We start from the raw sequence: 17,685 nt of genomic DNA, 5'->3' as shown, positions 1-17,685 counted from the left end.
TAAAATCAGCCGCTGTCGATCATTATATTGATTGATTTTGAATATCTTTAATAAGTACCTCCGAAAAACTGAACATTTTGTCCGTATCGTCGCCCTTTTTACAAAGTCTTGGAAATGGTTCTTTATTGTCTCTTCTTTATTTAAAATATTTGTGTAAAATTTTAAATATAACGCTTTCTTATCTTCTAAATTTGATAAAGAAAATTTTATCTAGCTCTACGTTTTCTACCCGTGTGTATCATTTTAGCCCTTGTTTGAGAGAATAAATAATTTTTTGGCATTAACAGAGGAGAAATATTTATTTCTTAATAGATTTTAGTTGAATTCTTCTAAAAAATATGTATGTACATATATATACAAGTATGTTAATAAAAAGGATACAAAAAAAAAGACTTAAAGGAAAAAAACATAAAACTTTAAGAAACAAAAATTGAAAAAAAAGTTTTAGGTTATATTTGGAAAGTACAGCTTGTATATCAGTTTTCTTTTGTGAATTACAATATTATGTACCTTTTATTCAATAAATCTTACGGAATTTTTTTAAAACTTTTAAGATTTTTTTCAAATATTCTGGAGAAAAGGTAGAATTAATATACTCAATGAAAATTTTAAAAACTAAAAATATTAAAAGTTTTAATTTTCAATATTTTATTTATTCATTCAGCAAATTTTATAGAAAAAATATCAAAAGTTTAAATTTTCAATATTTTTTAAGTATATTAAAGAAAATTTGAATTCCGAGAGTTTTTTGTAATAATTTTCAAGCAAATTTTGTAAAAAATATTAAAAGTTTTAAATTTCAAAAAAAAAATTTTTTATATTCAAGTAAATTTTTTACAAAGTTTAGAAAATTTAAATTTTCGAGATTTTTTTTAATTATGTTCAAGATAATTTTGTAAAAAAAATATTAGAAGTTTAAATTCCAAATTTTTTTTTTAATCATATTCAAACAAATTTTGTAAAAATATTAAGAGGTAAAATTTTCAAGATTTTTTTTTATTATATGCAGACAATTTTTTTTACAAAATTTAGAAAATTAAAATTTTCGAGATTTTTCTTTTTAATTATGTTCAAGCAAGTTTTGTAAAAAATATAAAAACTTTAAATTTCCAAAAATTTTTTAATTATAGAAAATTTTTTTCAATTCAAGAAAATTTTTTAAAATCTTAAAAGTTTATCTTATCTTAAAATTTTAAATTTTCAAAAACTTTGTTCAATCATATTCATGCAAATTTTGTGAAATATATGAAATCTTTAAATTTTGAATATTTTTTTAATCATATACAAGCAAATTTTGTAAAATATATTAAAAGTTTAATATCATACTTTATATTATATTTATGTATATACTTAAAATATTAAAGTTTTCCAATTTTTTTATTATTATAATCAAGCAAATTTTGTAAAAATTATTAAATGTTTGAATTTAAAATTTTTTTTAAAATCATATTCAAGCAAATTTTGTAAAAAATATTGAAAGTTTAAATTTTTAAGATTTTTTAAATCCCGTTCAAAATATTGATGTAAAAAAATTAAGATATTTAAAATTTTGAATTTTTATATTAGAATATGCATAACTTAAGCATGAAATAATGCATAATTTATGAAAAAAAAAATGTTTCTAATATAATATATATTAAATTAGTATTCGATTGCCTGTATTTCGGTTTCGATTTCGGTTTCGGTTAGACACTAATGCAATACTATTTGTAGTGGCTTTAGTTGAGTCAGACCTAACTCAACAAACGATTGACTCTATAAAGAGCTACATATACCCGCTCAGACTATAGGTTTGTAAATATAGGTTTATGCAAATATACATACGCACATATGTACATACATTAATCACAGGCAATGTTTTTTTAATTGTCTATGCAAATATTTACAAACCGAAATTCAGTTATTGCTGTGCAAATAAATACGACGTAGTTTATAAATTTACGGTAGTAAACAAAAATAAAAACAAAAACAAAAGGTATTGAATAATAGGTGGAAATATAACAGATATACTTGTACATGCAACAACAATAAAGACATTAACATGCGACTGTGTTATAGATAACTCATTTGCATGCAAATAAAGCACAGATACACTTAACTACAGAGTACATATACATATGCATAAATGTGTTTATACTTATGTATATATGTATATAAAAGATCCAGTATGTAAATCAAACCCCGAATAGGTGAATGATGTGGCGCTGGCGAGATGAATTTTACCACAATTCCGTACAAATGACTCTTTTGTAAAAGCATGCATGACTCGTTGCGCGTGTTCTCACAAACAAATGCAATAACATACATACATATGTACATACATACATTTTAACTCATGTACATCCGAGTATGTACGTATGTATGTACGATTGCAGATAAATTAGCGCACACCTCTACTCACTGTAGTTGTTGAGTTACGGTGTTGGCTTAGAGTGAGGTTTTGTAATCTGAGCAGCAACAAGCGGCGACTGCTGCCAGCAACTCGCCTGACTTGTGCCCTTGAAATGTGCGACACAATGCCAGAGGTGTGCTTGCACTCGGCGAAGTGAAAATGTACGGATAACGATACATACAAGCCTGTTTGTATATTAGGGTGGTTCTTAAAAATTGAAAATTTTTATTTCTATAACCAAAATAGATAGTACTTAAGTCGAAAATACGTTCTAAAAATTTGAAGGTGGCATTAAAGTTCGGAGAATAATTTATAAAATTACAAATTTAAAAAAAAAGTTGATTCTCTTACTGGAAACTCAATATTAAGGTGATCAAAAATATCTTGTATAACTTCGGCTGCATTTTTATACACTTAAAGCACATAGTACAGCATCTAAAATTCGGATTAACATAAACTTTTTCGATACTGAACCAATTTTTTTAAAATATACCTTGTATAACTTTGGTTGCGGTCAGCGTCGCAGGCTTAAGACAATTAAGTAACACCCTCATAAGTATATGATTTCGCATGTGCAGTATAATATATCAAAATTTATTTATTTCGCTTAAAATTTTTTTAATTCGTTAATTAAGTATCACCCTAATAGTCATTATTTTTTTTCCGGACTTAAAAACAACTGATGGGTTGTTGGACAAATTTTTGTTTGGTTAGACAGTCTCATGCTCAAATTGCAAGACAGACAAGCCACACTCCGTTTCGCTCGAGCAAAAAGAGGAAGAGTAATGTATTTGTATGTAATGAGCAGTGACAAGGGGTTTCGTACAAGTTGCACAAGTCGCAACAGCAGTTAATTTTATTTTAGTATAATCTCAAGTAATGTAGTTAAGAGTATATATATGTTTATATACATATACATATATGTATAGTAAATTTGTAGCCACGTGTTTTTGCTGCTGTTCTATATTCCAGCCGGGAATGAGACCTTCTCCAGTTGTGACGGTGAGAAAAAGCGCAGCCTGAGCTTTGAAGTTGGTTCAAGTGTTGAAAATTGTTTTGAGGTTTTACATGCTTGTGGTTTATATCGATGCACATCTATAGAAATACATAAGTGTATATGTATTTCCATTTGTGCACATACTATTGCCGCACACTGTTGGCGCTCTGCCGAGCTGCGTCAGACTCTACTAGTGTTACTAACATTTGCTTTGTTAACTCCTCGTTTGTATGCTATTTACTTTGTTTGCGAGCACAACAACAACAAAACCAAAAACAATAACAATAACAATAACAACAACTTCATTGATTCGCATGCATTCTTGTTTAGCAAATTAATTTGTTCGGTGAATGCAAATGACTTGCATGGTTGGTTGATTTTGTTTGTGTTTTTGTCATTCTCACTTTGTTTTTGTTTTTGTTGTGGCTGTGATAGAACGTAAATAAATGAATAAAGTAGTAAAACGGCTAAATAATAAACGACAGTGTTGGGTTAACTTACCTAGGGCACTAGTTGGTGTTGGATATGCTCGCCTGACAGCGAGCTAGTGACGAATATGTGAAAATACATACCGGGAAACGAAGCAAGATATCGATGTGAGATAATAATAAGCACTTAGATATTTATGATCTTATAACTACATAGTGCTGCAAAGAGTTTTAGGCACATCTTTGTTAAGTACTTAGTGAAGCCTCTTTGTAATGCTCTTTCTTAGCATACTAAATTTTGGACTCAAAGCAGCAATTAATGATCTTCCTGAAGGGAAACATTGAAGCGGTAGTCTTCTGTCGGGAGCCATTAATCAACTCTTGTTCCAGACTGCCAGACCACTGTGGTGTGCGGCTTCTTTTAGGAAGGTATGCATTCACTCCCATAGCAGAGCAACAGCTTTCTCCGGACTAAGGTTGAAACATATCGGTTGCCATATTTTTACGAACCCGGCGAATTGGCTGGAATTGTTATTAGCCGCCTCAAAATATTTGGTGATGGGTAGGCTCTTGTTGATATACGACGGTCTTCTTGAGCCATGCTTAAAAGTTCTGGGCATCACAATGGACAGGCGTCTCTAGCAGTTCTAGGCAACGTAACCTTACTTCTTCAGATCTTAAAATACAACACATTGTTCTTGTCCAGATATTGCTGTACCTTGTTCTAAATGCGCATTTACATATGTATATTTTAAGAGAAATAAATGCCAAGTTGGCAACTCCTTTTGAGAAAACTTACGTTTTCACTGATAATCTTTTCAAAATTTATTACCGTCACAAATTTTAGCTAGGTCTGTCTAGTTTAAAGTGCCTTATATGTTGTAATAGCTAATTTGAAACAGTTGGCAACGCTACTCAAAAATATGTTGAACTATATGATATCGAAAACCACATTTTTTTCATAATCATATGTCAGTGTTTTTTAATTTTATAAATGTTTCGGATTAAAAGTTCTAAACAGTTGGCAACCCTTTTCTTCTTCTTGAAATGTCGTCGAATTAAATTTTTAATTTGCGCAATTTAAAATCAAAATTTTAAAATTTCACTTATTTCATCAATTTGTTTAAATAAAAAAATTTAAACAGGTGGCAATATTTTTCAGAATAATTTTAAACCTACGCTTAGTGATTCTGTTCAAAGATATTTGCAAACATATATTTTAAATTGTTTAGTTTGATAGTCGAATAATATTATTTAACTTATTTTTTAAATGTTTTTATTAAAAAATGTATAACAGGTGCAACTTTTTTAAAAATATTTTTTAATGTACTTTTTATATGTCAACATTGTATCTATTTTTTTAAGTTTTTACCAATCTATCAACCCGTTTTTTGCCAATGACATTGTGTCTCTTTTTGTGAGTTTTTACCAACCTCTCAACCTGTTTTTGGCAACTTGTCATTCCTATTTTTTTTGCAAACAATCCGCGTCACTATAAATTCGTGTCAACAACACTATAAAAAGTTGAAACAAATATGTCTCGAATTAAACAGCTACTCTTCATAGGTAAAACAATATCTTAACGCACATACTCGTTCGAGAAAATCTGCTCTTTCTCTTTTCCTAAACTACCAAACTAATCGCGACTTTCTTGCAATATGGCTAAAAGAGTAAGCGCGTTGTCAGGTCGATGTAAGCTTGTAGATCAGTCACTAGTCATTAACTCGTTACACTCGTTCTCTTCGCAGACATTTCTTTCTTTGTTTACAAAATTGCCTTAGGCCAGTATTCTGCCAACCAGAACAAGTTTTATCCCACGCGCATATTTATAAAGTAGATTTTTTTATTGCTTTTATCTTTATGGCTTTGCCGGCTGTGTAAGCCGGTTCGGATGCTACCAATGACCACGCGTTGTTATTTTTCTTTTCAATGTTTAATCGCTGTTCCTAGAGATTGCAAAGATTTTTTTGTTTGAAAATGTTTGACTTTCAAAATCTTGAATGCGTTATTGCCATTTGTCTTTTGACTTTTTAACAAATGTTGAATGATTTCTGACTTTCTATTTTTAGTTCTTTGATTAACTAATTCATAGCTATTTTTATTTTTCAATCGTGTATTTTTAATGTTCTCTCGCATAAACTTTTAGCGTTACTAGAGTCGGCTTGCTTTGGTCGCTTTCGGTTATTGCGTTTTAATTTTTTCGCATTAAAATGCTTTATTTAGTAGAAAGCTGTATATAAGCGTTGTCTTTATATTGTTGTTTATTTGTTATTCTATTGTTTATGTTTTATATCATTATCCTACTTGTTTCATTGTTGTGCTGTTTTATGACAGCTAAACATTCATGGAAATGTTATAAAGTTGTATTAAGAAATTATTTATTTTTTTGTATGAATTAAAAAAACAATTTATTCAAAAACTGTGCTGGAACCGAAACTTAAAAAATCTGAATCAGAAATAACTAAGAACTTTTTGAGGTGTGTTTTTTGTTGACATCACAAATGAGATTTGGGTGAATCTTATTATTGCAAACAAAATCTGGTAAGTACTAAACATATGTTTTTCTGGATGAGCTCAAGAGATGCAAGAAAATAACAAACGTATTCGCTTACTTTACTTTAGAAAACGAGATCTCAAAGATTAGGTTAGCTTATACTGGCCGGGTATCACGCCTACTGGTTCTTAGTAATGCCAGGATGGAGGTTCAGTTTAATTTGAGCTGATAAATTCGTCATACAGGACGTCAACGCTTTTAACGAACTTTAAGCGTGACTTGATATATAATTTTGATACTTCATATAGTTTCTTGAACTGCGACGTTCTTAAAAAGAAATGAAAAAGTCGTTAGGATATATTTTGATCCGTCACTTTCTTGTTGGCTTTGTTACAGCTCAGAACGTTCATCAACAATTTACTGGTAAAGAAAATTAACCAATGTATTATTGATCCTAAGACAGTGACTACTTCATTAATTCTATCACTTCTTATAATTTATTTCCATTGAACTCGTCCAGCGTATTTGTTATTTGCAAACTGTGTGTTCGATTCACCTCTTTCAAAGCTTTTCTACTCGCTTATGCTACATACTTACTGTCTTTTGTTGCATGCGGAAATGTACACAGTTTTATTATAACTTGCGCTTGTTGCTTAGAATACTTCCATCCAAGTATAAAAACACTTTTGCGACAGTTTCGAACCGTTACTCTTTTGGAGTGTGTTTGACAGAAATTTACATGAATTTATGACGTCATGAATGTATAGAAAGAAATCGTTGTCTACTATTGCTATGTAAGTTTGACAGTTCGGTTTGTTTTACAATCTTGTATCTTTCGTTCTTGTTCATTAACTTTTATTCCATATCGTATCTACAGATTCAAATGTTCAAGTAATTTTGGTGTACACTGTATCTTTGAAAATTTGGTACCTGCTTAAGTAGAAAAGTGTAAGCTACAGCGGCTTCTTATTAGAAACATATGTAAGTTTGTATATTTATATATTGAATATATAGGTACGTATATATTTATATATATATATATATATTATGTATATATGTACTCAAATTATGTTCTGAATTCAGAAATTCAGAAAAGAAAGTAATTAAAAAATTTACAAAAGTCTAATTTATGGCAGATTTTCCAAAATATTTGAACACTCTGCAATTTCCGCCATTCATCTGACATTTTCGAAGAGATATGTAGTCAATATATACATGCATATATAGGTATATATTATATATATATAGGTATTGCGGCTGTCACTTTGCCGCGAAAAATGTCGAATATTTATATTCCCCACTGACACAATTAAAGGCTTAAACTCGTGCGAAAAATATATTAACGCTGAAATTTGGCACAAAATACGGCGCATAAACAAATTTTAAACTCACAACTGTACACTCAAACATACGAAAATATATTTACGTTTAAAAAAAAAAAAACAATTTCAAAGATACAAAAAACCACACAAACGACTTGTACCCAGCCGGCGGGCGCTCGTACGTGTTCCAACGCCATTCGTGCCATTCGTAAAGCATGAGCTAGTGTCTGTGTGCGTTTATAAACAAAACGTCGAACAGCTGGGCGGCTGTGTGGCCGCGAGTTGGAGCTAAAATGACATCATACCGCAAGAATTTCCTATACTCTGCTGGCATTAACGGGCATGTGTCGGTTTATTAGACGCAAAAAGTGGCGAGAAATTCGCGAAAATATTATACACATAGACTTATATACATATATATTTGCATATTATCTAGTATAAGTATATAGCTATATTTAAATTAGAGAGAGCTTAAGGTTATGCGTCAGCGGCTAACTTAGTGCTTAATGACAGCTGGATGACAGCTATAATGGCAACAGGAAAACGTCATCTTTGAAATTAGCATAAACGAAATGTCAAAATAAGCAGCGGTTGTTGCATGCGATTTTTATATTCTCGCTACTTCTTGCTTTAGTTTGTATAACGATCTCTGCGACTACCCGTCCAATTTGTAGTAAAATTCCTACATAACTAAGTATTGGCATCAGAATATAAAGATTTCAAATTGGTCGAAATCGGTCAATAGACACGCCTACTTCTCATGCAGCACAATATAAAATTCCATACTTTTTTTATTTTATGGGAGGTTAAGCTTCAGTGACAATATTGGAATAGAATTTAGCAGAAAAAGTGCGTTTAAGATATGACAGTTTTTATCTAAAACTTGTCGAAATCGGAGTATACCTTCTCAAGCCCACAGATACTGTTTTGGAGAAGCTTTAAACCTGTAGCTATTTTTATATCGGATACATCGGCCAATTTATTGAGATAATTTAATATAATGAAAAGAAGTATGCATCTTTTGTTGACAATATCGTGGTGTGGAGTAAAAAAGGTCGGAAACCGGTTTAGTACGTTTCCCTATGCCCATGTATTCGGCGGTAACCGTGCTTCACACCTCCTTACTTATTTAAACATTCAAATGCGAAAAGGTTGAGTTAATGCCTATAATTTGCTTTGTTAACACGCTGGATCAGGCAATTTATACATATTCATATATATAATATTTGTAACTGTATGTACATACTGATGTATGTGTACGTATGTGCGGGTGCAATAAATTTAGAAAGAGAAAAGTATTTTAATTTATATTTTTACTGCGCTACAATTAAATGCTGACTTCAGTCATACAGCTTCTATACGCCAGTCTATAACAATAGCGCCCGCACGCATGAGTTCATTCAGCCGTTTGTGTGCAGCGTTGCCATTCGGGCGCAGCGGCATTTTTGCCTTCGCCGCAGCGCATTTTTCTACACACCTCGCTGCAGTCTAAGGCTTTTTGCCGCCACAAAAATCTTGTTCAATCGCCGCTGAATGCATTCGTCTATATAAGTATGTATTTGCACGACCGCAAAGCTTATTCTATGCCGCCTCCCGGTCTCCTCCGCGCCTCTCCACGGTGTGTTATTTTTAGACTTAACTTTACAAAAATGCGACGCAATTGCAATTATTGTATTTATTTTCGCTTTTTTGGAATTTGTTCGCCTTTATTTTAATTTACTGTAGTATTTTTCCTGATTTGTTTTTTTTGCATTTCTTTTCGTCTTATCCTCTGCAGCTGCCGCTTTCTTGTGACGCATTGTTCTCTCTGCGGCATGCATGGCTCGGCGCGTCAATTTAATTTACTGCAATCAAAGTAGTTAATGCATATAAGTGGGCGTTCAAGTTGATGGGCGTTGATGAGTTGCGCTTCCGCTTAAGTAAATTTGTGGGCCACAATAAATGGTGTATGTACGATTCTTCAAATCTTGTGTTATTTTTGTTTTCAAGCGTTTGATGTGACAAATTTGCGTCAGCTTGTATAATGCATTGCTTGTGAGTACTGTGATTTATGCTTTTTTGATGAATGGCGCTTTGCAGGGAAATCATATAGTATGTACAGTTTGGGGCTGATTCTTTGGTAAACCGCTAATAAAGAAATTGTATACTTATACATATGTAGCTCTCAAGACTGATAATTCGTACAAAAACTATTTTATGCCAGTCTAATTGGCGGGCCTAAGCAAATATAACGGTAATAGCAAGCGGTTATACCACTTTAAATGTCTGGTATAAAGTTTAAAGTCTAATACTGTTTTATACCAGTATTATTAACCGGCATAAGCAAATATAATAATGGTAGGAACCGGTTATACCAATTTAAAAATCTGGTATAATGTTGCAAGTCTTATACTGGTTTATAGCACTTTGATTTACTAGCATAAAAAATATAACGGTAATAGCAACCGGTTATACAACATAAAAAGTCTGGTATAGAGTTGGGAGTCTTATACTGATTTATACCATTCTAAGTAACCAACATAAGCAATATTAAAACTGGAACTATAAAATCTGGTATAAAGTTGCAAGTCTTCTCTTTTGCTGCAGACATAATTTTTTCGGTGTAACCAAAATTCGTTGCCCAAGAGGGTAATTTTTTATATTTCTTTAGCCTTAAGTTTTGAAAATTAATAATAAATCAAATAATAAAATTTTGAAAGTAATTTGTCATGTGAGTCATTCACAATGTTAAACCCATTCTTAAATGTGCTCAAAGCCTTGTAGTATACTTTCTTGTATAAATTCGGTAGGATAACTTTATTGTTGCTTTTACACTCGAATTATTTTGGCAAGGGACAAGCCAGCAAAGATATCGTTAAGAGAAATAGTGAATCGAACACAGTTTATAATACTAGGCTAATTTTTCCTTCATACTTTCCACTATAACTATATTGTCCTTTTGCAGCATTCTCAGGAGAGTTTTGCTTTGAAAATCAGTTGAAAAGTTTAGACCGAAGGAATTTACTTCAGAGGAAATTTTTTTCAAAGCAGTTTTCGACCATATATGATAATATGTAAACTATAAAATTTTAATAAAGAAATAGTGTGTAGTTCGCATTTTTAATGATGAATGTGTTAGAGTCGGAGATTTTTCATAATTTATCAAAATAATCCTTCTTAGAAATACAAACAAATTTTCATTTTCTCGAAGATCACTGTAAATACAACAAGTTTTTACGTCTCAGGAATTTACAAAAAAAGCTTCTCATACGCCATGTTGAAAGTTATTCTTATATTATGTATTTACAACATATTTTATACAAATTTCTTGCCCTCGGACTTGAAAGTATATACATAGATTTACGCTCTCAACGTTGAAAAAATAAATAAATTTTTTTAAGTGACAAAAATTAAATTAGCTGTAAATAAAATTTTTAAAACATATTTTTTAATATTTTATATAATTATATGACTTTTAAACTTAATTGTTTAAATATATATTTAAATTAAATTTTTTAATTAAATTATGCAATAATTTATTTTTCGAAATTCATTTTAATTAAAAAAACTTAAATACAATTTAATAAAAATATATTTTTTAATTATAACTATATTTTTTTATTAATATGTAATTTTTAAAAGTTATTAATTTTTTAAATACATTTTTAAATGTTATTAGTTTGTGAAATTAACTTTTTAAACTTATTAATTTTTTAAATTAATTTTTAAAACTTATTCATTTTTAGTGAGTTTAAATTTGAACTTATGTTTAAATTTTTTATATTAAAAATTATTTTAAACATTTATTTAAAAAATAAATTGTTTTAATTATTATTATAAATTGTTTTAATTTTTTTTAGTTGAAGTATTTTTTTATAAATAGTATACATTTTTACATTTGTCAATTCAAAATTATATAAAAATTTATCGAATGAATTATAATATGACGTGTTTTGTTTTTTTTTTATTTGTTTTTTATTACTTCAAGTAGAAAAAAAAAACAGATTTTTTTTTGCATTTCATATCGCATTACGGTTTGTTTATTACTCAAGCGGAAATTCAAATACAAATTACCTAACTTTGTTGCTTACAACAACATTAAGCTTCTTTTTTATAAAATATTAATTTTAAAAGTAATTATTTTCTGATTTCGATTTTAGATAAGTTTTAAGTTTATATTTTTTTTATGAATTATTTGACTTATTACACGACTCTTGACATTGCCTGTTATTTACTTAATTGTTCGCCCAAAGATAACCTGTCGTCTCCTTTAATGCAACGCGTTGTGTTCGTGCGTCTGTGTCGTCGCCACATTTCTTAGCTAATTAAGTCAATCTCTCATGCTCCAGCGCGCATCGTCCGTCTCATTGGTGCGCTAAATTGCCATTTCATATAATAGACAAACATATTATGTACATATGTATATTGAAAACACATATAAAAGTAGCGAAAAAAAAATATATATAAAAGTAACAAAAAAATTGTAATTTAACCGCGCTCCACCTTTGCGTCGTTGTGGTAGCCACAGCATAGCATGTAGTAACTAAGTAAGCATTTAGAATCAAGTTTCGCCTTGTTTCCCCATTGTTGTGGCAAATCAAGTTAGAAAGCAACGATTTAGTTCGCGTTTAACCGCTATCGAAGTTGGTTCGGTCATTGAGGACGTTAAAGGAATTCCGTGAAATTCTCCATACATAACTGTATTATATTTTATACTATATAGTGACGAAGTTTTGTGATTTATTGCTGTAAAGAATACGTCAAAGTAGTGAAAAATGGCTTTCAGCGGTTGTACGGGTAAATAAAATGTTATAAGAGCGTAAAAACAAAAAAGTTGGGAAAAAAATTAGAAAACAGTGAAGTTTTTAATTCAACCTTTTTTTTTAATTCTAAATGAGCAAATATTAAAAATGAATTATAGAAAAAATATTTAAACATTAAAATATAAAAAATAAAATTAAAATAAAAAATATTCATTTTTATATTTTTTAACTTGCACTTAAATTGAAAAAAATTTTATATAAATTAAAAACAAAAAAATATTAAATTATTTGAATTTGTATAAATACAAAATAAACTAATAATTTTATTATACTAAAAAATTATTAACTTTGAACATATAAAAGAAAAGAAAAAAATATAGAAATTAATTTTAGTGCCTATATTTTTCACGCAAACTGTTGATCGCCTTGCCTTTCTCAATTATCGATTTTTAACTCTAGTGAGTGAGCATAAAAAAGTACAGAAGGTCGAGTGTATAATTTTCTAGCAACGTCACTACTGAGCGTGCGCACAACATTTTTCTAAGTGATGACTCAATGCCGTTATTGAAGGATAATAGTTATAAGATTAAAAAATGCTCAAAAGACCACTAGCGCGGCGAAAATAAATATAAATTATGTGCTCAAATAAATAACAAATAAAACCGGACATGAGAACGCTGCGATAATAAGAAGGCTTCGATGAGCATATAATTAATGGGGATAATACTTTCAATATGTTAAATACCCTAGAAATATTACCAAAAAGTAATGTTTTCATATATTTTACTGATTTTTGCTTGTCATTTGCGTTCGGTGCTACTGAAGTTAGCTTTAAGATTCCCAAATTCACTTCATACATTTTTTAGTACAAATTTACTAAAATTTTTTCGCATTTTTTATTGGTTTTTGCTGGTCATTTGCATTCGGTGTTTCTGAACTTAGTTTTGAAATTCGAAATTTCCTTTTCTAAACTTTTTAGTACGCATGTTCTAAAAAATTTTTTTTATATACACATTTTAATACTAAGTTTAGGTTAATATGAAATATCTGGAGTACTAAAAGTTGGATGAAGTATATATGAGATGTTTGTAGAAAAATTGGTGGTTTGTATGAGCGTTCATATATATTTCGTTTTGTCTTGGAACTTATGCTGTTTTTAGTACTACTAGTCTACACTATATCCATTTGTCTTGGAATTTATGCTATTTTTAGTACAATTTTCTTCACTCTTTTCCGTATTGTGTTTCTAATGCTTTTCTCAAAAAAAAAAAGTATTACGCTATTTTTAGTACATAAATATGTTTATTACAAACATCCAGCATTGCCAAATAATTTAAATAATTAAGTAATTGTTTATTTTAATAATTGTAGAGACAGATTTGAAAGTTCTTAGTACTAAATTTTTTTAATTTGCAATCACCGTCATTTATGTTTTGTATGAAATAGAACTTGTGAGTATTTTACTATATAATAAATATATATTAATTTTTTTTAGTACAAAAATTCCAGATAATAACATTATATATATTTAAAATTAATAATGAGTTTTGTATGGTTCAATAGTATCTTGAAAACAGTTTTAGTACAAATATATAGTAGCAGCAATTTACTATGAATATTCAATTATTGTTTGTTAATTTTTTAGCACAATAATGGCTGGCTTCCAAAGTCGCTTTTTAAAAAATAAAAAGAGTTTAAATTCAGTAAAATATGCGAAAAAATCTAAAATTTAGTACTTAACGTTAAATGTTTGGAAATTTAGTCATTAATTTAATAAAAGTAATAAAAAAAATTTAGTACACATTTCTAGTACTGTAGGTAGACGACCTTGTTTTTTCTAATTTATATCTTTTATTGTAGAAGAGAAACATTATAGGTACTGGAAGACTGAGCGTTAAACATTTTTAGTACTAACTACGAAATTATGTATTCAAAGTACTAAAAAAGTTTGTATTAATTTTTATAAACATTTTAGTACAATGAGTTAATATAACTTGGCCTATAATTTTCAAAAAAATACGCAACTGTAAATTTTTACAATTATGAATTTAAAATTTTTTTTTCCTAGTTCTAAGTATACTCGTGTTACTCTTAGTAGTGATTTTGAAATTCGTCGAATGTTCATATTCTTGCACTATTTAAAGAGCTTTAGTACCCCTAAAAATAAAAAACTAAGCATACTTGTATAAACCATTAGATTAGAAACTAGATTTAAATTTTTGTAAACAAAAATATAATTTAAATTTATTTCCTTAATAACTTTTTAGCATCCCTCAAGAGTTTGGGCGACAAGACCGCCAATCTTTTCAGTCGCAAGAAGGAAGATGTTGAGAAATTGGCCAAGGAGAAAGCTGACAATGCTGCCAAAATGGCTGAGGACCAGGCTAAGGCTGTAGGACAATCGGTGCAACAGACTAAGAGTGAAGCGGAGAACTTGGCGGCTAGTGCTGGTGAGTAGTACAACTAATGACGAAGAAGTCTGTAAAAAATAGTCATGAAAACGATGACTAAAGGAAGATTCAAAGGCATTTAAGAGGTTTTAATACTTTTTACCGGTTTCTGAAAACTAATTAAGCTTCCGAAAGCTTTTTTATCCTTAGGCAATATCTGGAAAATTCCTTTAATTCCATTCTTTTTTTATAGCCAAGGAAGCCGCCGATTTGGCCGCTGCTGAAGCTCAAAAGGCCGGCCAGGCCGTTAATGCTGGCGTAAGCCAAGCTCAGGCCGCCGTTGACAACTCTAAACACGCCATCGATAACACTGTGCAACAAGCCAATGCTGTGGCCGCAAATGCAAAGCAAGTGGCCGCCAACGTGGCTGAGGCTTCACAAAAGGTAAGTGGGGTTTTTTGGGTAAATATATTTAAACTTTTAGTAATTTTTTAGTATTTAATATTTAGTAAGTTTGTATTGCTATATTTTTAATAAAACAAATTCTCATTTTTTTAGTACTATATCTAGAGTATTGAATTTCTAGTACGAAATTTTTTTGGTATTCAAATGTTTGCTACTTGCTTTTCTAGGAACTATATATTTAAATTAATTTTTATTATTATTAATATTTTAGTACTAATTTTGTACTTATTAATTTTTAAGTACTAAAGCTTTACTCATTAACGTTTCTATTACTGAATTTAATATATTTGAATTTTTGTATTGTACTATTTTGTTCGTACCACTTTTTTAGTAATAAAAATTATGCCACTAAATTTTCTAGTACTAAATTCGTAATATTAGATTTTAGTACTCAGTTTTTCCAAAAATGGTTGAATGTCTAAGTTTTAAGCACGGTTAAAAACGGTTTTAGTACAAAAAATATGGCTTAACTTTTAGTACATAATTCAGAACAATTTCTTTAAAACAAAGGCTAAAAATAAGTACTGAAAAACGTTAAAATATTTACGACTTCAGTTTTAATAAAACACTACATTTTCTCTCTATCTCTCTCTCTCTCCCTCTCTCAGGCTGCTGCCAACGCCGTCGATCAGACCAAAAAGGCCGCTAACGATGCGATCAACAAGAGTGTCAAGGCTGCCGAACAAACAGTCGAAACGAAAATGAAGGAAGCCGAGCAAGCTATCGATGGCGCTGTAAAGCAGACCAGCCAAACGGTCGACCAGAAGATGAACGAAGCCAACCAATTTGTCAGTCATAAGCGCGAGGATTTGGAGAAGGTATGAAGAAATGCGCCTTGAGCTTAGTGATACAAAACTTATAAAACGTATACTCTTACAGACCCTCCATGATGGCGCTGTGAACGCACAGGAGTCAGCCGGTAATCAGGCTGCCAATCTGCTCGGCAAGCTCCACATCGGCAAGTAGAGCGGAGCGTAAGCAATTTATTTTTTATACGTCGGCAAGCAGGAAGGAGCGCGGAGCGAACAAGTTGGTGGTACGAGCATTGGATAGAAGCCGTTAGAAGTTTAGTTATATAATTTGTAATATGTGGCAGTTTTTAATTAAGCAGAAGAAAGAAAATGAAGAAAATATTATCGTATATATTTAAGAAGAATGACCGCTACTTACAAGCAAGCACTATATAACAAAGTTAAATACAAGTTTACACAGAAATATCAAGCTCAAGTAAAATTTGTTAAAGAACGCGCTTAAATACTTAGAATTTTGCGAAGCTTGAGTGTTGAAGAGCGCGCAGCCTGAAGGATATTCTGAAATTTTGCGTAAAAAAGATGAAAATGATGTAACAAGTGCCAGTTTTGTGATCGTAAAATCGAAAGAAACTTTTAAAAATGCCTACATAGTTAAATATATGGAAAATACATATTTACAGTTATGAAACTAGTGAACAGGAACAGAAAAGATGACATTAAACTATTTACAAAAACAAAAAAATATAAAATGTAAACAATATAGTGAGTAAACGCATATATTCAACTTGGTAACATTAAAAAATGGGAATTATATATATACATAAATACAACAAGCACTGCTCTTTAATTAGCAATTCAAAAAAAAAAGTTAAAAATAATTATGAAAAAATTTGAAATTTTAAATGTGAAAGCTAAGCTGTCCATATACCATATATGTGTGTAGGTCGATTAATATTAAAAAAAACGAACGACGATTCGAACTCAAATATTTTGCAAAAAAAAAATTCAAAACTAAATATTTTCAAAAAAAAAGAATAATAATTTTAAAAACTGAATAATTTGGAAGCAAAACAAAAAAATTAATATCTATTTTTTAAGCTAAAGCATAAAGATATTTTAATATTTTCGTATTTTACTATAAGAAAACCAGCAAAAACTAGTGTTTCAAAAATAGTATTTCAAAATTTATTTTCGAAAATGAATTTCATGTGAAATATTTGCACATAAACCGCTTTGAATCTCAAAACCTAAATGAATGCTCGAACAAAGTGAAATTACTCGAATAAAGCCAAGCGCTTTGGTATAAAAAATTGCTTAAGCAAATACAACAAGTAAATTCAGAGCAGCAACTAGCGCTTAAATATAGCGGATCACAACTTCAATCTCCGCACACGCACGCACACAGTCGTAACTTTGCCTTCCAATTCATTTTCTTTTTTCTTCGTTCTTGTAAAATTCTGCTAGTATATAGTTTATTTTGTACATTATATATATTTACGAATTTCTTTTGTATAAAAAAAAAAAAAAAATATATATATATATATATATATATAAACAACAGTGAACACAGAGCATAAAATGATATTAAAAGCAAGAATATATTTTAAATGTAAAATTAAATATAAAAGAGCCATTAATATTGTAAATGTGAAAAATTATTAAAAAAAATAAATCGATAAAACTCTAAAAACCAAAAAAAGAAA

The 17,685-nt window shown here is 29.8% G+C and overlaps 1 protein-coding gene and 1 long non-coding RNA gene across 6 annotated transcripts in view; one reads left to right on the top strand and one right to left on the bottom strand.

Moving 5' to 3' along the window:
• LOC106614488 (tol-Pal system protein TolA) overlaps positions 1 to 17,685 on the top strand; it is a 43,637-nt gene extending 25,952 nt beyond the window's left edge. For 3 of the 5 annotated variants that reach the window (XM_036375228.2, XM_014230271.3, XM_070107799.1), the window contains 4 exons: positions 14,643 to 14,825; positions 15,019 to 15,209; positions 15,839 to 16,048; positions 16,110 to 17,685. In XM_036375228.2, coding sequence (XP_036231121.1) covers positions 14,643 to 14,825; positions 15,019 to 15,209; positions 15,839 to 16,048; positions 16,110 to 16,196 — 671 coding nt within the window. In that variant the 3' untranslated portion in view covers positions 16,197 to 17,685. Of the gene's footprint in view, positions 1 to 12,231; positions 12,410 to 13,094; positions 13,141 to 14,642; positions 14,826 to 15,018; positions 15,210 to 15,838; positions 16,049 to 16,109 lie in introns of those variants that run through there. The other 2 variants (XM_014230270.3, XM_036375226.2) reach the window with 2 other exon arrangements.
• Positions 2,671 to 4,016, bottom strand: LOC138856951 (uncharacterized). The gene is made up of 2 exons (XR_011395912.1): positions 3,891 to 4,016; positions 2,671 to 3,815 (listed from the first exon to the last, which is right to left on the bottom strand). It is a non-coding gene; the product is annotated as an uncharacterized lncRNA (long non-coding RNA).

Source organism: Bactrocera oleae, chromosome 4, assembly GCF_042242935.1.
Source record: "Bactrocera oleae isolate idBacOlea1 chromosome 4, idBacOlea1, whole genome shotgun sequence".
In the NCBI taxonomy this organism is placed as follows: domain Eukaryota; kingdom Metazoa; phylum Arthropoda; class Insecta; order Diptera; family Tephritidae; genus Bactrocera; species Bactrocera oleae.
This window is presented reverse-complemented; position numbering and strand designations above follow the sequence as displayed.